This window comes from Balaenoptera physalus, assembly GCF_965194825.1.
Source record: "Balaenoptera physalus genome assembly, chromosome: 11".
Classification (NCBI taxonomy): Eukaryota; Metazoa; Chordata; class Mammalia; order Artiodactyla; family Balaenopteridae; genus Balaenoptera; species Balaenoptera physalus.
The window spans coordinates 493,210-512,509 of NC_138896.1; the positions used below are offsets into that span (position 1 = coordinate 493,210).

At 42.0% G+C, this 19,300-nt stretch overlaps 1 protein-coding gene across 6 annotated transcripts in view; it reads right to left on the reverse strand.

Annotated features, from left to right (window-relative positions):
* EXOC2 (exocyst complex component 2) overlaps positions 1-19,300 on the reverse strand; it is a 155,590-nt gene that overhangs the window by 112,768 nt on the left and 23,522 nt on the right. For all 6 annotated transcript variants that reach the window (XM_082414831.1, XM_082414832.1, XM_082414833.1 and 3 more), the window contains exons 2-4: positions 12,947-13,106; positions 8,915-9,091; positions 6,812-6,938 (exon numbers count right to left, since the gene is read on the reverse strand). In XM_082414831.1, coding sequence (XP_082270957.1) covers positions 6,812-6,938; positions 8,915-9,091; positions 12,947-13,064 — 422 coding nt within the window. In that variant the 5' untranslated portion in view covers positions 13,065-13,106. The remainder of the gene's footprint in view (positions 1-6,811; positions 6,939-8,914; positions 9,092-12,946; positions 13,107-19,300) is intronic.

Sequence of the window (19,300 nt, forward strand, 5' to 3'; positions counted from 1 at the left end):
ACCACACCAGGGGCCCGCCGTCAGCCCGAGAGCCGACATCCCCTGCCCGCTCGCAGACAGAAGCACCTGCAGAGCGGGGCGCCCACGCCTTCACGAGCCTGAACATCAGTAATCCTAAGCAGTGTGCTGACCGTGCTCCCCTTGCTGTTGATCGAGTGACTGGGTTTTGACGACAGTGTCTGAGGAAAGAGCTGCTGGAGCATTTCTGGGCAAGGCCTCCACACTTTTAAGGAGAACTGAGAAGAGACAATGTCTTTCTGCCCTCAGACTTTACCGAGCTTCATTATTTCCTGGGTATTATTACAGTTTCAACAATACTGGATCTTTATTTTAACACTATTATTTCCTGTGTATTACTGTCGTCGCGACACTAGAAACCCCTAACGCCACTCTGCAGTTATGAAGGAGATCAGTGCGACTCCAAGGGCAGCAGAACAGCAAACCCAGGCTCCTTACATCTCAGTGACACTTCTGAGCCACGGACCCAGCCAATCGTGGAGTCCACCATCTCTGGACTTTGTATATTATGAGAAAATAAATATCTTTTTTTCTTAAACCAGGATGAATTTTTGTTTCTACTACTCACAGCTGAAGGCATCCTGAGTCAAGAGTCTATCCCAAAATAAGATCTTTTACGCAAACACCTCAAAATGAATGTGAAACAGAAGATCCAGAGAAAAGAGACAACGAACGACAACACGGGAAGCAACGATGCTCTGTGGGGAGTGTAGGAGTGTGTCCACAGAGGCAGAGACGGCCCCCGGGAGTGGTTTAGGAGCGTACCCACAGAAGCAGAGACGGCCCCCGGCAGTGGTTCAGGAGCGTACCCACAGGAGCAGAGACGGCCCCCGGCAGCGGTTTAGGAGCGTACCCACAGAAGCAGAGACGGCCCACGGCAGTGGTTTAGGAGCGTACCCACAGAGGCAGAGACGGCCCCCGGCAGCGGTTTAGGAGCGTACCCACAGAGGCAGAGACGGCCCCCGGCAGCGGTTTAGGAGCGTACCCACAGGGGCAGAGACGGCCCACGGCAGCGGTTTAGGAGCGTACCCACAGGGGCAGAGACGGCCCCCGGCAGCGGTTTAGGAGCGTACCCACAGGGGCAGAGACGGCCCCCGGCAGCGGTTTAGGAGCGTACCCACAGGGGCAGAGACGGCCCCCGGCAGCGGTTTAGGAGCGTACCCACAGGGGCAGAGACGGCCCACGGCAGCGGTTTAGGAGCGTACCCACAGAAGCAGAGACGGCCCACGGCAGCGGTTTACAAGTCGGCTAGCATTGTCGGAATAACCTTGAGGAAGATACTTAACCTCTCTAAGGTTCCATTTATTCACGAGGACAATGGGATCATAATATCTTCCTCTTAGGAATATTTTGAGGATTAAAGTAGGTAATGCAGTGTGGAAGGCTTAGCAGTTTTTGACACGTGATAAACGCTCAAAAATGTCACTTGCTGTTATTTTTATTCTTTCCACTTGGTTCTCTATATTTAACAGACTCTTCATAAGAACCATTTTATCTGATTCTTGTAACAACGCGAGTTATGTATTCCCATTTTACAGTCAGGAAACAGACCCAGAGAGGCTGCATGCAAACAGTCAAGAGCAGGACCCCATACTTCTATTGCCAATTAAAGAACCAGAGAATCTCAGGCATGGAAAAAACCCACAACTACAAATCCAGAAAAATAGAAACTGAGGGAGACACTGATTCAGAATGCAGAAAATTGTTAATGGCCTTGGTAACAGCATGAGGAAGGGCAGAAGCACTGTGTCAATGGAGCACGAAGTCTGGAGAGTTAAAACTTAAACCTCTGTCCACAATAGCTGCATCTTAGGCTCTGACCCTCCAAGTGAAGTGATGGCTTAACAAGTCAGTAACAGCAAGGTATATTCTGAGTGATTCAAACTAAATCCACACTTTAAACCCACTAACTGGAGGGTGAAAGCAACACGGAGTCTACTATGTAAACATGGGAAGTGTTTTCATTAAGGAACCAACAGTTTCAGCAGCTGACAAGCTTCATGCCCCTACAGCGCACACTCCCCATTAGATGGCAGTGTGAGCTCAGATTACACCTCCTGAAAAGGACTGGCCATGAAGACCCAGGTACACAGACCTGATCGACCCAGTGGTCAGAAGCAAAATTAACAGGAATGTCCTCAACACAGCAGCGTTCACTTTCAAGTACGAGAACAAGCGGCAGTGATGACCCGCGAGCCAGCAAAACAACAAAAACCCTTCTGAGAGAAAGTCTAACCACCCGCGCAGAGGAGCCTGGGTACAGCTGCACCGCTGTGCTCACACCGAGGGGAACACGCTCTCCTGACCTGCAGGTACAAAGATGGGAGGAAGGGGGGCTCTTCCAAGTGTGTGTCACACTCAATTCTCATAGCTTTCACTCCAGCACCAGTGTTACTCTGCACCTTAAATATTATGAGCTTGTTTTACGTTGTGTTTTTTTTCCTTTTTTGGTCTCACACAGTTTCTGGACCTAGGCACTACATCACAGCCCACAAATCTGTTTTCATAACATTTCTAAAAGGTAAATTTACCCAAGGCTTTTCCCTTCCACACTCATACTAAGAATTATTTTGTCACCTTTCCTTGTTTTCTAAATGGAGCAGGAAAACTGGCCACCTTTTCTTTCTATTGGAAAGCCAAACTGATGAGGAGCAAGTCAGACTTGCATTGTTCATAAAACCTACATGGAAATAAAGATACGAGTGGTGCATCAACTGACTACTCCAGATAGCTCTTCCCAGGTAGTAATTTCACAAAAAGGTTGCAGATCCCATAAAAACAGGAGGGGGAAAAAACAGGAGGGGCAAAGTTCCATTTTAAGGCCCTAACTCCCATGTATGTACTGTCTCCAAAAACATTACTTATAGATATTCTCCTAGTAGGCAAAGAGTACTTTTAAGAAATAAAACATAGTGAAGGCTTTTACTTATTAATATGAACCTGTTTTTACCTTCTTTTTCAGTTAAGTTTGTCTCCATCATAATTTAAGCAGTGCAAAGAATGCATATTTGTGACAGTGTAGTAAATCAGAAATACAGACTTTTTATAAGCAAATCCTAGTCTCAGTTCAAAGTGAAGTTATTTTTTTCTGAGTAATTAGTAACATTTTTATAAGTATCAAGGCACCATGTGTGCAGAACATCAGTTAAAACTCTAGGAATATGCAGGACTTCAGCAGCCGAAGGAGGCCCACAAACGCCAGCTGTTAAGCCTGTGGGCTGGAAGACGGCGGTGTGCACGCTGCGCACACCAATAAAACATTCACTGACCTCTGCCTCACGCCCAAGAGCAACGCTACATTCGGCTACTCGCGCTTGCTGCTCATGGCCCCATGAACTGGCCACGGCGCTGCAGGGCTCCTCCTGGCCCCACCCTGCACATTTGACTGTGGGCTGAGAACTGCCATGAACACTCAGCACTGTAATTACCAGGAGCTGATTCCTCTTCCAGAGGCGACCTCACCGCTTTAGTCTGGTAATTCATTAGGACCATGGTACTTTATAACAAGCAGTCATAATTCTTCAAACCTTCTCAATTAATATATTTCAACAAGCAAGTAATTAAATCCTGTTATTCCTTCTCTGGTGACATTTTTTTAAAAATTAAAAATAGGTCCTCTCCCATCTTTTAATTATAAAAGAAACCCCAAATGACATTAATAAACAGAAATAAAAGACATAGTAAAAGGGAATGCTCTCAGGGATTCTAACCTCAGTGTAACACCATTCTCTACAGGGACCAAAGCTTTCATCTAAAAGATATTAAGAGAGTCACGGAAGTAAAACCCACACCAATATTTTAACATCCGCTTTTCCTTTCCTACTCTCTTTTTCTAAAATAAGGCTTCTGTATCTGAGGTCATACTTCAATAAAACAAATGCAGTTTTCCTGACAGTACCTTTAAAAGGTGAAAAGGAACCTGAAAAAGCATTTTTCTGGCCAAACTATATACTCTTCTTCTTGGTTTCTATACCTTTTCCTACCTTCACCTTCCATTTTCTTGCTTCCTAGTATCTCTACCACTCTTTTTTTTTTTAAGTGAATACTGTTGTTGTTGTTTTTAAAATTTATTTATTTTATTTTTGGCTGCATTGGGTCTTTGTTGCCGCACATGGGCTTTTCTCTAGTTGCAGCGAGCGGGGGCTACTGTTCGTTGCGGTGCACCTGCTTCTCATTGCGGTGGCTTCTCTTGTTGTGGCTCACGGGCTCTAGCGCGCAGGCTCAGTAGTTGTGGCGCACGGGCTTAGTTGCTCCGCGGCATGGGGGATCTTCCCGGACCAGCTCGAACCCATGTCCCCTGCATTGGCAGGTGGATTCTTAACCACTGCGCCACCAGGGAAGCCCTCTATCCACCCTTCCTTTTGACCAGAAAACTTACGAAAGACTTTAAATGGGCAAAAAGATTCCTGGCCATCCTTTCACTGTCTGGAGGGCCTGCCCAGGGTCCCCTGTCTTCCCCCATCCATGCCTTGTCTCTGCTCTGCAGCTCTGTTACAGAAGCAGAAGTGGAGGGTTGATGTTGACCAGGGATGCCTGGCACAGAAATACCTGTCAGGTGAAGATGCAACTGGTTACTGAGCAGGAGAAGTGGCCGCGGTTGCACCTTTCAGCATTCCTCACTGCCCATTATGTCTGTCCTCTGGAATTCCCCCTGAACTGGTTTTAACATTTCACTGGTTTTCCCATTAATTAATGAATTAAATAAAAGCTTGGACATGTGCGCATTTTGTATTTGTATGAGAGTCAAGCTTTTACCTTTTCAAAAACTATCCTTTAGTTATTCCATGGCTGAGCAAATTATTACTGAAACTTTCAAGGAACAACTTGAAAGAAATATTACTGTAAATTTTATCACCATTTAAGCACTTCTTGAATGTACATAATACTATTCTAAGATCTGAATACAATTCATCACGCTGAAATCTTAAGTCATAAGAAGATTCTTTCCCTGGGGGCAGAGCACTGAGTAGCGCACATGTAAGAAGAGCAGGGGATCACGGTGACGACGACGAACATCCAACCAGCGCCCACTGCGAGTGAGTGCCCCCACCGCTGAAACGCACACGCCGCGTGACCCAGGCCGCCCAGTCTGCACCTTGAGGAAGCTGAGCAGACTCCAAGTCACCCTGCAAGTAACAGGAGGGCCAAGAGTTAAAGTGAGAGAGGGGCTCAGACCCAACTAGACTGCCTCAGAGAAGAAGAAAAATAACTTCTAAAGAGCCAGGCACTTTTAGTGCTTCTGGCTGGTTACCAACGTTACCTCGGGATTATCCCGACATGCATTAAGCTGTAAGAGAGAGTTCAAGCCGAACCCCTGTGTGAGTACTGGCAGTAACAGGAACAATCAAGACAATCAAAAAATAAGTGGACATGAAAAGGTAAAGATCAAACGAGGGGTGTGTTACATGCTAAACTAAAAATTAAGGAAATCCATTTTATGATAGTAAGTAACCAATTTAATCCTAACTTTGATAGTTCCATCTAAGGCTCAGACAAAAGTCACACCATATTCCTATACTCATTGTACAAAGGTGCAAAACTGTATCTTCCTTACAAAAGAACAATCCAAAGGGCCCTTCTGCTCCACACTTCCTTTGCGGTGGGCCTTGGAAAGAAGCCGAATCCAGGGCACTGAAGCAGGCCACTGAGAGGCTTGCTCTCAACCACAAAGTCCATTCATGCAGGAAACTATGCTCAAATAAAGACCCAGCAATTACTTTTCTTTCCTGGACCTTCTTGATCCTTAAACTCTTAATTTATCGGGCACTGAAACCCTTAGAACAGCTCCAGAATGACCCACGCTGGCCAAAGAGCTTCCCAGCTGTGACCCAGGACAGTCCCCGCTCACTAAAAGCTGCCAAACCCCAGGCCTTTTTCAACACAGGACAACTTCCCAAGACAAACACATGCTCCCTCTCTCTCAGCCAGGGCAAACCCCAGCAGGTGACAGCAGGTGAAAAAGAAGCTTACTTTTGATTTACTAATGGTCTTCAAGTGTAGGCTTGAAGGTTAAATATATAAAGATCAGTAGACAACTTTCTCCATTCCTAGAAAAACCTAAAATAAAACTATGGCTAAAGCATTAGCAGAACTAATCTGTCGCCTGCAGAAATGCTTATGGAGAAACACTCGGTAGTAACTTCACCAGCAGAGTCACTAAGGCCGAGAGACAAGTCAGAAACAACTAACGTGTTAGGTGAACTGACTAAGGAAGATGCAAGGATAAAGGCACTGATTATAAAATCTACGAAACCACTGTACTAGGGAATTCCAGATTTGGTCCAAGACATCTTGAAAGATTTACCTGCCACAATTCTGGTAAAGTAAGTCTGAATTAAGTATGAATTACAGGTAGGGGTTGTAAACAAAATGACAAGACTACCTTGGTTCTACTTACGGTCAAATATTTCCTGAAAAATCAAGCACATGGAAAATTCTGTTTTAATCTCAAGTACCATCTAAATATTTAAACTTACCAACTCCAGACAACCCATTAATTCTCATATCATTAAAAGTATTAGTTATTCAAAATTTCAAGATACTTTTCCTCTTCACAAAATATAAACTCAAAAACTGAAGAGGTAAGTAGCTTCTGCCAACAGTTCTAACCAATTGGAAGGTTCGGTCTAGCAAAGCTGACCAAGCTCCAAGAGATGATGCCCGACTCCCAACAACAGTGGTGTCTTCAACTGTGCTTCCCTGGATGTTCCTGGAGCCTGACTCTCTTCACTCTGAGTGCACAGAACTTTTCAGCAGCTACAAATAAAGACAACGGAGGCAAGGCAGTACTCACTTTTCAATCTCGATGCCGAGTGGATTAGCAGGACGCAGGGACAAGGGAGGAATCCCTTTATTCCTGTCAGTGCGCATGTCATAGTAATTCATCTCATCAACCCACACAGCAGACTGATCCAAAATACCTACCAAATGAGGAGCACAGCCTTAATAAGATACACACTCCCCAGGCACTAAGTCTTACCATTCTGCTTTACTGTTGAAAGACCTAATACAGAATGCATGCTACAGTAATTTTTTAAAGATTTGAAGGCACAAAAGCTCCAGATTTTTTTTTTTTAAATGGCTGGTAGCTTAATTAAAACCACTAAAAATCTATAAAAAGGCAAAAATAACATCTCTTGATTGCACTGTACATTATTCAATACAGAAGACAAGTTAAGCCTCTGAGAAAAAGTTCTGCTAAAACAAATGTATTTTACAAATAATAAGCAGTACAATTAATTTGGCACATCAACAAACTACCCAACAAACCTTATATCAATATAAAGAAATCAAACAACTTCCACGGAATGCACGGCTTGTGTGATGGAAATGACTAGGATATTCAGGAAAAACAAAATATAATCTCTGAAAACAGTACCCTCTTTCCTGTGGCTTGGACCGGGCCGCAACAGAGGCTGGGCAGTGTGTGAGGGGGGCGGAGCAGAGCGCAGGGCCGGGGGACCAGAGGGCTCCTTGTGAGCCTTCTAACTCTACGGGCACCCACAGGTCTGCCAGGATGATGCAAGGAAGCTCTGCCAGAGGGTAAGCTCAGGCCCAGACACTCCCAGGTTCAGGTCTATAGGCCTTTCCTGAGCCTGTGCTGTGCTGAGTCCTGGGCAGAGCGTTTTAGCATAAAATCAATACTTTCAAGTAAGTTTTCTTCATCTGCTGTATAAACATGATACAAGATGATGCTGGATTCTGTCAAAATGTTTTTAAGTTTCTCCAGAAAACTGGAAACAAGTTCCTGCTTTAATTTCACAGTTCGGTTTTCAAAGACATTAAATAAAAGTGAGTAAACAAAAACAAGAATATTGTATGTATATATGTTTGCATACACACATGTACATAAATGTAAATTCCATTTTTGGTTTTCCCTTAAATTCCTCAAATTTTTATTAAAAAGAATCGAGGAATTTAAGGATATAATGCTGAAGAGAGGCTTTATGCTCTAAGACAGAAAACAAAATTTGCAAAACTCTTTGCTTTTCTATATGAGAAGTACGGCCTGGGTTTAATTATGCCTGTGATAGTCCTACATTATACAAATATTTATCAAGTACGGACCATGTGCAAGTCATTACAGGACCACAAAGATGAATCTGACAGTATTCTTACTTTAGCAGAGGAGATGCCACATACATAAAGAGCCAGGAAACGAACAATTAAAAACACTAATTTATGCAGCCCTTAGTCTGTGTGAGGACCTATGCTAAGCACTTTCTCCAGTGTTCTAACTCACTCAGTTCTCTGAGGTAGGTGGCTCTGTGACTCCACTCCACCCACAGCTGGCTGCTCGTGTGATCAGTCCCGGCTTCTCAGACCAAGCTCTTTGCCCCAAGGCAAGGAAGCACGGGTTCAGGGCACAAAGGGAACACAGGAGGGGCTCTAGAGCACAAGAAGAGTGTGATTTCTAGTTTGGAGGCCAGAGGCACACCTAGGTGGGCAACATCTTGTCAGGGCCTCAAAGGACTCAGAAAGTGAAGGAAAACGGAACATTATTTAGGTATTACTGGCTAATTTGGCCAAACCAGGTATGTATTTCACCTCAAATCTTATCTGTATCACAGCAAGAAATGCAATTATTGTATACAAGATCAAGAAACTAAAATTGGCATTTCGACATGTTAAATGAACAGATTTTACACAGGACAGAACAACAGTTCTTCCAATGCTTATCATCCTTAGAGTTTACCGTTAGCTCAGCAAACTGCCTTTTCAAAAGTAATGCAAACTTTAACCAATATCCCATTCCTGAAAAAATAAACATAAACTGAATCTAACTTAATGACATATGAGAGTAAGTAAATTTTATACTAATTTACCAGTTGTCAATTTTAAAAGACAAAACCCACTTTTATTTTCTTCTTTAGAGTAAAGTCATGGGAGATGATACCTATTTTCTCAGGTCTGAGCAGCTTGAAGGAGACTGTGGAGGTTCCTTTGCCACCTGACTTGGTTGTGACAATAATGTCTCCTTTGTCGTTCTTGGCCTGTCCCACGCGACATACAATTTTACTTGTAGACATCCACTCTGCTGTCAGAAGGCAATTGTGCCCACAAATTGTCAGACCTGAAAGTAAAAGCATGCACGTAACAAAGTCCAAAAGAACGGCTATTTCATGAAAAGACAATTCTTCTGTTAGTATCGCCAGGCCTTTTTCATGAACTGAAAAACAGAACTAGAAATAGCATTTCCTGGTACATCAGTTAGTTATTTCTATTCTTGAATATACCCAATATTATTTACAAATAAACGATTGTCTCTACTGAATTTGTCTGTTTTTTCTCTAATATTTAAGACTTCTTTTAGATTATATTTAAGTTTCTTCAAACATCATTGGAATTAGAAAATAATAACCATAATAATGTCTAGGCACTCCAGATTACTTAACTATGAGAATCTTAGATTGCTTTCATAGGTATTAGAAAGGAAATTATTGTTATTTTTAGAAGTCCAAGTTAGTGCTATAAAGCTCTAAAGTGTATTAATAAATGTGTACATCATTCCCTAAAAAAAACATTTATCATCTTCCTGAAAACAATCCGCACATACTTTTCCTAGTGTTCAATTATACATGATATTATAGAATGAACTGAAGTTGGTAGTTTTATGTTAAGCACAGCCTGGAGTCTGTTAAATCAGTAACTGTTCTCAGGCATTACTGGATTACTAGTGTATTTTTCATGTCTGCTTTATCACTCCTGCAACGGCGGTCCACGCTGCCTAAATGTTTCCCTCATGGTCCTGTTGCTGTACTACACTCTGCTCCCAAAATCTCAGCCCGCGCCTGGCATCTCTGCCCAGACCCACGTGAACTGTGATGCAGACAGGGAAGACATGGCCCCAGGCAGAGGACCATCATCCCACCACGTGCATTTCTGCAAAACAGAAACCAATGTGATAAACATTCATGGAGAAAATAGACTAAAGTGTATTCAGCAAACACCCAGACACTCGCACCTTCTTTTCTCATCATTTAACTTTTGATACTGCTCGGCAGTCAAGTTTAGCAAATGCAAGTTTTTTTTTTTTTAATCAGGTACCAGGAACACCTCAAATTAGGCCGAATTCGGTTGAAAAAATGTAGGGAGGGATTCAAGTCATCTTTTGTTACAACTTAAAGCACTATTTAGTAAGAATGTTATATTAACCATAAAGGAATAAAAACAACTCCATTTTCAAGACATTTATTGAAATAATTAATTTCAGAGATTTCCCTAAGACATCTATTATTATTTATTCATGTAAGGAATTCAGTTTTTCTAATGACAGCACTTCAAAGTTCCTTTAGGACTAAGTTTTCCATTGGCTTTTTAAATGTGTAATGACATTTACACATTTTTAAATGCATTCATAATTCAAAATTATTTTTCAAAATGGGAGTGTTTGTTAGTTTTCTTGATACTCAATTTTTATTATGAAAAATTTAAGCCATTTAAGAGGTTGAAAGCACCCCCTGGAACTCCTCTCCATCTCCAAGGTAAGCCTGTGAAACACTTCAATACATACAGTGCTCAAATAATTTTTATGTACACATAAATTAGTCTCTGTATTTTTTTTATATAAATGGGAAATGTTTTAATTTATGAACTGTTTAGTTATAGATGGTATATATTTCAATATCACTCCAGGTCAATACATAACTTGATATTTTTAAATTTTACAATATCAAAAAGATTTTTGTGATTTAAATACTAACTTTAGAAAGGAAATAATGCAACCCAATGTCAGGACTTAATGTATTAAAGTTCCTAATATAAGTCCCCTGCTGGGGAGCTATCTTACGATTAAAACTAAGAAATGGGAGATTTCAGATATACAGACATAAAGTCTTAAAAACATGTTCAGATGAGCAAACATGTATGATATCCATGATGATGCAACTTTGGGAAAAACACCCGGAATAACAGTTTATTCATCTCGTTGTAGCTGCTATCAAGGTTCCTCAGATTTAATATCTGTTCTGCATTTTAACTAAAAAAGTTAATAATCACCATATAATTTAAAACATAGATTTAAACAGATGATTTTAAATGCATGGAAATTAAATAAGATCATACGATCTATTTCTTAAACATGTTTTGCTAAGAAATCTGCTTCATGAAATATAACATCTTTTTTTTTTTAAAGTAACTTGTAGAATTCCAAATAAAGTGTTTTTGTAGTATTTTACTTGGCTAGTGTAGATGTCACCGGAGTTAAAAAAAACACTTACATTATTTAGTAGGCTAAGTTTGCTTTTTTAAAAAGTGGTTTCTTGGCAATACATGGGCAGGCTGAAAGCTACACTAGCAGGTTTGTAAAAGTCAAGCGCGCTCAGTCAAATAGGAACCGCACTGCCCAAAGCTAAAGCGAGCTCGGCATCCACGCAGACGGGCAGCAGTCACGTGTGAGGCCTCAGTGACTGCCGGTTAAACTGAACCTCCGTCCAGATGGTCTATTTCCATGAATTCTAGGGATTTTTCCACTTTGGATAAAGAACAACCTGGAATGAGCTTTGTCAAGAACCAAGACATAGGATAAGAAAGACTACCTTCATAAGGATAATAAACTTAAGTTTTATTTACTGAAGAATCAAAAACCGTAGCTAGAGAAAACAGTATAAAATGAGACACAGTTAAGTAACACTAGTGAAAAGAACGAGCTGGGGAGGGCAAGACTCAGTAATTAACCATGGTGCCCAGCTCTAATCAACTTTCTCTTTTCCAAGGGATTTCTGGATGGCCAAAAAACAATGTGTCAACCAGCAGCTATAATGCAAGAAAAACAAGCTCCAACTCATAATCTCTAGTATTTACCAAGGGGTCCTTCATAAATTATGAAATGAGTCAAGAGAATGTCTGAATCCAAATAAATTAATGTGTGGGAAATCAGAATACACATTCAGCAGCACATACTGAGGTGCCTCCCTTCCTTATTCTGAATGTATCTGCACACCCTCATGCAGAGTTCACATGAAAATAACCCAAACTGACCACACACCGATATTTATGGTTTGCTCTCTATCCTGGCCGTGCCTGACACTCATCTGTGTTTTAAAAAAAGCAATGATGAGGCTCTATCTTTACAGACTGAGACTTAGCAGCGAAGGCAAGAGCATTTTTTTAAGTTCTAGAGAAGATGAAGACAAGCCAGGTGAGAACCACTGACAGACCAGAATACTGAAATAACCAGCAGGAAAGGGTCTCCCCCAGAGGAAGGGGGCACACTGCAAACCAAAATCAAAAAACACTTATGCAGTGCCAAGTGGATGCAGAGTGTTCTATCGCTCGCATCCTTGGGCTTAAAAAGATACACAGCATAAACTGATCCTAAAAACTAAAATGTAGCTTGCTCTAAATATGTAAACATTAGGGGAACCTAATGAAAACCATGGGTGGGCATGAGTTTGCAGAGAGCCTGTGGCTGTTAAGTCTGGAGGCTCGGTGCTCCCGCCCCAATGGGCATCGGGTGCAGACAAATGCCCACCGGTCCCAGGGTGCGGCCGGGCAGAGCGCACAGGCTCCTCTGGGTGGAGGGAGTTTGGATTTGGTTCCGAGAGCAATAAGGAACAGAAGAGGCCTAGTTCACCCGGCACCTGAGAAGAGCAGAGAGCCGTATGAGGGGAGGCCAGAAGAGCTGGGCGGCTGTTTTGGCAGTCTTGGCAGGAGAGGCCAACCCCGAGGAAAGGAGGCAAACCTCGGCTGTGGGGGAATTTCTCAAGGACCAGGCGAAAGACAATACGGGCAAGATCTGACAAAATAATGATTTTAACAGAAAAATCAGAAAACCAAATAATTCTTTCATTTCTATTCAGATCATCCTGTACAGACCTCAGGGGTGTTTTTCTATCACCTTCACTATTTCAAAACAGTATATCTTGCCTCAGTTGCCCAACATAAAAATGCATTCACCATGAACACACAGCATCGTCCCTGCCCTTACCTATGAGGTCAGCTGGCTCAGCTCCCAGGTTTTCTCCTCTAATCGTGACCTTTGTCCACGGGATTCCTTCATTTGGAGAGATGCCTGTCACAAGGGGGGGTTGTCGTGATCGAGACATTCTGCTTGTTGAGGAAAGCAGAGGTCAAGCTACAGAAGTAATCTGTAGAAGAGAAAGGAAAAAAGGGTTAGTGCCAACTGAGATGAGCAGCAACTAGAAATGCCAGAACTAGACATTCAGTACCAAAACACAGCAGTATTCTGCAAACATACAGTGCTGGGTTTTTTAGCTGTCAGTTAGCCTGTCTGCCAACAATTCCTGCACATGACGGTGACTAAGGACACTAGCTAGTACTGGGAGGGAGACATCAAGAACATAAACTTCTGATGTAAGGACAGACAGAACCTAAGGTCCCCCGGAGCTCCATGCCACCACCTGCTGCACCCAAAGTATATGCTGGAAGTTCCTGAAGGAGCACATTCTGAACTAATCAGATTCATAAAATTAAAGAACATCTCCATTCTCATAGGTGTACTGAATTTCATTTTATTTTTGTATTAGACTTAGTGTAGCAACTCTTTTAAATGCGTTCAAATCAATACACTGACATTTTCGACACGCAGACAGGAGCAGAGACTTGCTAACTGTCCCAATGCGGAGCCGGCAGAAGTGCAGCTTCTGAGTTCAGATGCCCTGCGCTCTAGTCCTGGCACTCTAATTCCGCTCCAAACCTCTGTTTTCATATATGGACACTGCGGCCAGTAACAGAACCTTCCATAAGGCTACAACAAAGATCAGATACATAATACCAGCAAAGCAGAGCACCTAGTGCACAGTAGGCAACCAGGAAATGAGAAAACCTCACTAATAAACCCACAGAACTCCTAAGTGCTCAAGGCTTCAGATGCTCCAGAAGACAAGGGAAGGGTGGGTTCAGAGAAAAACAGCTGCTGGTTGTCTGTCTTTTCACAGAGTGAAGTTAGACAGTGGCCCCTGCCTTCACCCCACCATCAGCCAGATCAGTTCAATCTCTCACAAAACCAAACAGAAGGGACCAGGACTGAGGGACAGACACCAGGCACAGAGAGGAGGGTGCCAACCCTCTCACCCAACTCCACTCTGTCCGGGTAACAAGAATCACTCTGGAGAAACTAAGGAGCCCTGGAAAGAGAGAACCGAAGACTCTAACATGGAAGGGTCCTCCCAGAAAGGACTACTTGCAGCCACGTCACCCAAGGAAAAGCATATACAGACCAACTCTGCCCATGCACAGACTAAACAAGCAGCTGTCACAGCCTCATCCTAAAAGGCACAAGGACAAAGACTGTAAGGTGGTCAAGGGAAATACGTGAGCGAGAGATGAAAGTCAGATTTAAAAAACAGATCCAGGGCTTCCCTGGTGGCGCAGTGGTTAAGAATCTGCCTGCTAATGCAAGGGATACGAGTTCAAGCCCTGGCCCGCGAAGATCCCACGTGCCGCGGAGCAACTAAGCCCGTGCGCCACAACTACTGAGCCTGCATTCTAGAGCCCGCGAGCCACAACTACTGAGCCCACACGCCACAACTACTGAAGCCTGCGTGCCTAGAGCCTGTGCTCCGCAACAAGAGAAGCCACGACAATGAGGAGCCCACGCACCACAACGAGGAGTAGCCCCCGCTCACAACTAGAGAAAGCCCGTGCACAGCAAGTAAGACCCAATACAGCCAAAACTAAAAAAACAAACAAATAAATTTTAAAAAAATAAAAAAATAAAAAATAAAGAAAGATCCAGAGGAAACAGAGATAAGGCTACGGGCTAAAGTGCTTCCCTGCAAATTACGTTGAAGTCCTAATCCAGGACCTCAGAATGTGACTGTATTTAGAGATCGGGACTTTAAAGAGGTGGTTAAGGTAAAATGAAGTCACTAGGGTGGGTGCTGATCCCACAGGACCAATGTCCTTATACGAAGAGATGAGGACACAGACACACACAGAGGGACAACCACGTGAGGACACAGGGAGCAGGTGGCACCTCCAAGCCGAGTAGGGAGGCCTCGGGAGAAACCAGCCCTGCCCACACCTTGATCTTGGACTTCTAGCCCCCAGATCATGAGAAAACACATGTCTGTTGTTTCAGCCTATGGTACTTTGTTATGGCGGCCCCAGCAAATTAACACAGTGGATAACAGGAAACACACACTCTCTCTCTCTCTCACACACACACACACACACACACACACACACACATTTCAAAAGTACTGTAAACTTTGACCCCCAAATAAATATCTGCAGAAGGAGAAAACTCTTACGCTTAAAAGAACAGGATGCCATGGAAAGGAATCAATCCAAGAATAACAGCTCTTGAAACTTTCAAAAGAGGCAAAAGAAAAAAGATTTATATTCTCCTGTTAATGTAAGAACTGACCGTTGGTTTAACCAAAGTGGTAATAAGGCTGCAAAATAGGCAGATGTGTATCTGGGAAGAGGGGGAGGGAGTTTTAAATTTTATCCAGAAGTGACTATCCAGATATTAGCAGATTAGCCACAGAATCTGGAAACATGGAAGTGGGTGCTGGCAGAGTGAGCTAAACGAGTCTGGGCTGTGCTGGATAATAAAGAGGTGACAGACCTTTGTCCCTGGTTTCTGGGAGGGAGACTCAAAATCCAAGGAGTGCCTTGGCTCTTCACGAACCCTCAGTACCGCTCGTACGCAGTGCTCATGACAGCCCAGTACCAGGACTGCCAAACCAGAGACAGCAACCCTGTGATTAGAGGGCTGGGGTTCTGAGCCAGGTGCCATCAGCTTGGCCTCCTCTGAGAAAGGGGAGGGGGCTGGAGACGGAGTTCAATCATGCCTATGTAAACTCGTTTAATGCAATTAAAACAGCAAAACAACAGCAGCAAAAAGCGAAGAACCACAGGAGGTTACCATTCATCTAATAAGCCAAATGAGGCAACCCAAGCTTATCTTGAACTCCCCTCCCTCCCCATCACACCCCCTGAATCAAACAGAATCCCCTGGCAGAGTCCAAGGTCGGCTGCTTTTCTCCCTGGATACTGAAGCCAGCCAGCTCCTAATTGGTCACTCTGCCCCTGTTATCCCTTTGCTGCAATCCCCCCTCAGCAAACACGGGAGTCAATTCTCCAAACTACAGATCTAATCATCATTCCTGATTCAAAAAAAACATCTCCCCCACTGCTCAGTGGTCTCCAGTCCCCACGACATCCTTAGCATCTTATTAAAACCTGTCACCATCAGACTCTTCTACACCCCCTAGGTCATCCTCAGTCATTTCCCACACCCATCTGACACTAACCACACAAGCCCACTCACCTCTTAAGAACCACCAAGTACTTTTTATGCCTTCCTGATTTCATTTACCTTATTTCAACTAAATAGAAAGACTTTCCAAGTTTGTTAAGTCCTTACCAATATTTCAAAGTCAAGCTTAAATGTTACCTTCTCTAAAAAGTCTCCCTGATCCCTCCTCCTTCTATAGCACTTCTGTTATGTAAGTGTTACATCTTAGACACCAAGTCTGTATCTCCTCATTGAAAACACATAATATTTAATCAACTCTAGTTTTCTAATACCTGTCATACAGTACCTGACACAAAATAAACATGCCAGATGACTGCTGACAGAAGTTGAATAAATGTTTTCTGAATGTTCATGGTATCAATGGAATACTGGAATTAAAATAGGACGAAGAGGTACAAGGGGTAGAGAATAGGGATGGGGACAGGTATTAGGTACACACATGAAAAAACAAAAAAAAGTTTAAAAGACACTTGTATACAATAGCATCAAAAAGAATAAAATACTCAGGAATGAATTTTACAAAAGTGCAAAACTTGTACTTTGAAAATTATTTTAAAATGTTGAAAGAAATTAAAGACCTAAATAAATTGAAAGATGTGGACAGGAAGACTTAATATTGTTAAGATGGCAATACTACCCAGGGTTAGGGTTAGACCGTTTTCAAGGTCACACACCCAACTCGTTGTAAAACAGACCCGACCCTTGGTTTCCTGACTCACAGGACTCTGATACCGCTCTTTCCTTTAGAGCATCCTGCATCTTACTAGGTCATCTGTGTATCTGATAGTCACACTCTAAGAACCTTAGTTGTTTCTTACATGGCTGGGGGAACTGGCTCATCCTGCTGTGAAACAGAACTGAAATTAGAGTACCTCTGGTCTCAAAAAAAAAAAGGGTGCGTGCGCACACATACATACACACACACACACACACGCACACAATTAGGACAAGACACTTTCAATTTACTCCCAATTTTCCAAATCCATTTTGAAGGCGTTTACAGAGGATCATAAATCTTACCTATGTTATCCTCAAAGTTTGTCCAAGTAAAACAAAGTAGTGTCTGGTAATAACAGGTAATGTCTGGGCCACTATGGAGAGTCATGAATCAAAAACTATGATCTATTTTCTTATTTATGATTGAAAAGTACGGCTCTGTTCCAGATATACACTTCAAAGGCAGCTGAAAATCCAGTGTTCATTATATTGGTTCATATGCAAAAATTAAATGGCATTTCCTTACCATGAAGCATCACCTACATATCCCCAAGCATGGACAAACCATTATCTCAGGAAGATCAGTGAGCCATTTAACTTACAAATATAAGAATATCTACTTTTTACACTACAATGTCCACAATGCACACAACAGTACCTACCCACAAAATATGCACTCAGTAATTATCTGTGGAATGAGTTCTGGAAAGAGATGTCTCTTTTCAACCCACCTCCACTTAGAAACATCCTGCATTATAGGTAACGTTCTTACATTTAAAATCACCAATAAATGAAATACATTATCATCACTCTCAGGAAAAAGTCTAAGCCTTAAGAAAAGAGAATTTAGTTTCTGAACATGTTCAGTTTCACAACTCATGCCGAATTAACAAGGATATTTTTAAAGGAAAACTTCCATCTAGAGTTGTCATTAAGTGCCTATACATTTTCCTCACAAGGATTTTCCAAATGCAATAACGCAACAGTCTTTGAAATTCTGTCATAAGATCTTTCTTATATAAACACACTGAACAGAGGTTAACAAAAGTCTGACTTTCCTGTCGTAAGCCTCATTTTTTAATTAAAACAATATCCAGCGTTTACATTATACAGCCATATAAGATAATGAAAGAGGTGAGGAATAAAAAGTGAAAGAGCCTACCCTAAAATTACACACCACAAGCTAATTTTATCTTTTGAAAGCGAAATGACAGAGACAAGAGGTAAAGTAGCTATTACTTACTCATGTAAGGAAAATTGTTGCAGACACAGAATAAGCCATTTTTAAAGGCAATATCCTCGCCCAAGCACACTAATAATAAAGGATTAAATGATACAAATGGACAAATGATAAAGGCTGACAGCAGCAGAGTACTGTATTAGGAATTTCACATATATACATAGGTACACTTAGATGAGCTGCAAATTGTTACACACTGGCTCTTAGCCTAAGAACAGACTCCATGCTTAAAACCTGTTAGGTACCAAACAGGGTTATAGATTTGCTAAAAAGGAATCATACAGAAATCTGTTGTGTTGCTAAACACTAATAATGAACTATAAGAGAAAGAAAGAAAATAATCCCATTTAAAAACCACATCCAAAAGAATAAAATACCTAGGAAGAAACTTAACCAAGGAGGTGAAAGACCCATGCTCTGAAAACTATAAAGCATTCATGAAGGAAACTGAAGATGATACAAAGAAATGGAAAGATATCCCGTGTTCATGGATATGTTCAGAAAGGATTAATATTGTTAAAATGTCTGTACTACCCACAGCAATCTACAGCTTTAATGCCATTCCTATCAAATTATACATGACATTTTTCACAGAACTAGAACAAACAATCCTAAAATTTGTATGGAACCACAAAAGACCCCGAATAGCCAAAACAATCTTGAGAAAGAAGACCAGAGATGGAGGAATCATGCTCCCTGACTTGAGACTATACTACAAAGCTACAATAATCAAAATAGCATGGTACTGGCATAAAAACAGACACACATATCAATGGAACAGAATAGAGAGCCCAGAAATATACCCACGGTTATTTATGATAAAGGAGGCAAGACTATAAGATGGGGGAAAGACGGCCTCTTCAATAAATGGTGTTGGGAAAACTGGACAGCTACATGCAAATGAATGAAATTACAACATTTTCTCACACCATAAACAAAAACTCAAAATGGATTAAAGACCTAAATGTACGAAAACATAGAAGTGCACTCTTTCACATTGGTCTTAGCAATATTTTTTTGGATCTGTCTTCTCAGGCAAGGGAACAAAAGCAAAAGTAAACAAATGGACTACATCAAACTGAGAAGCTCTTGCACAG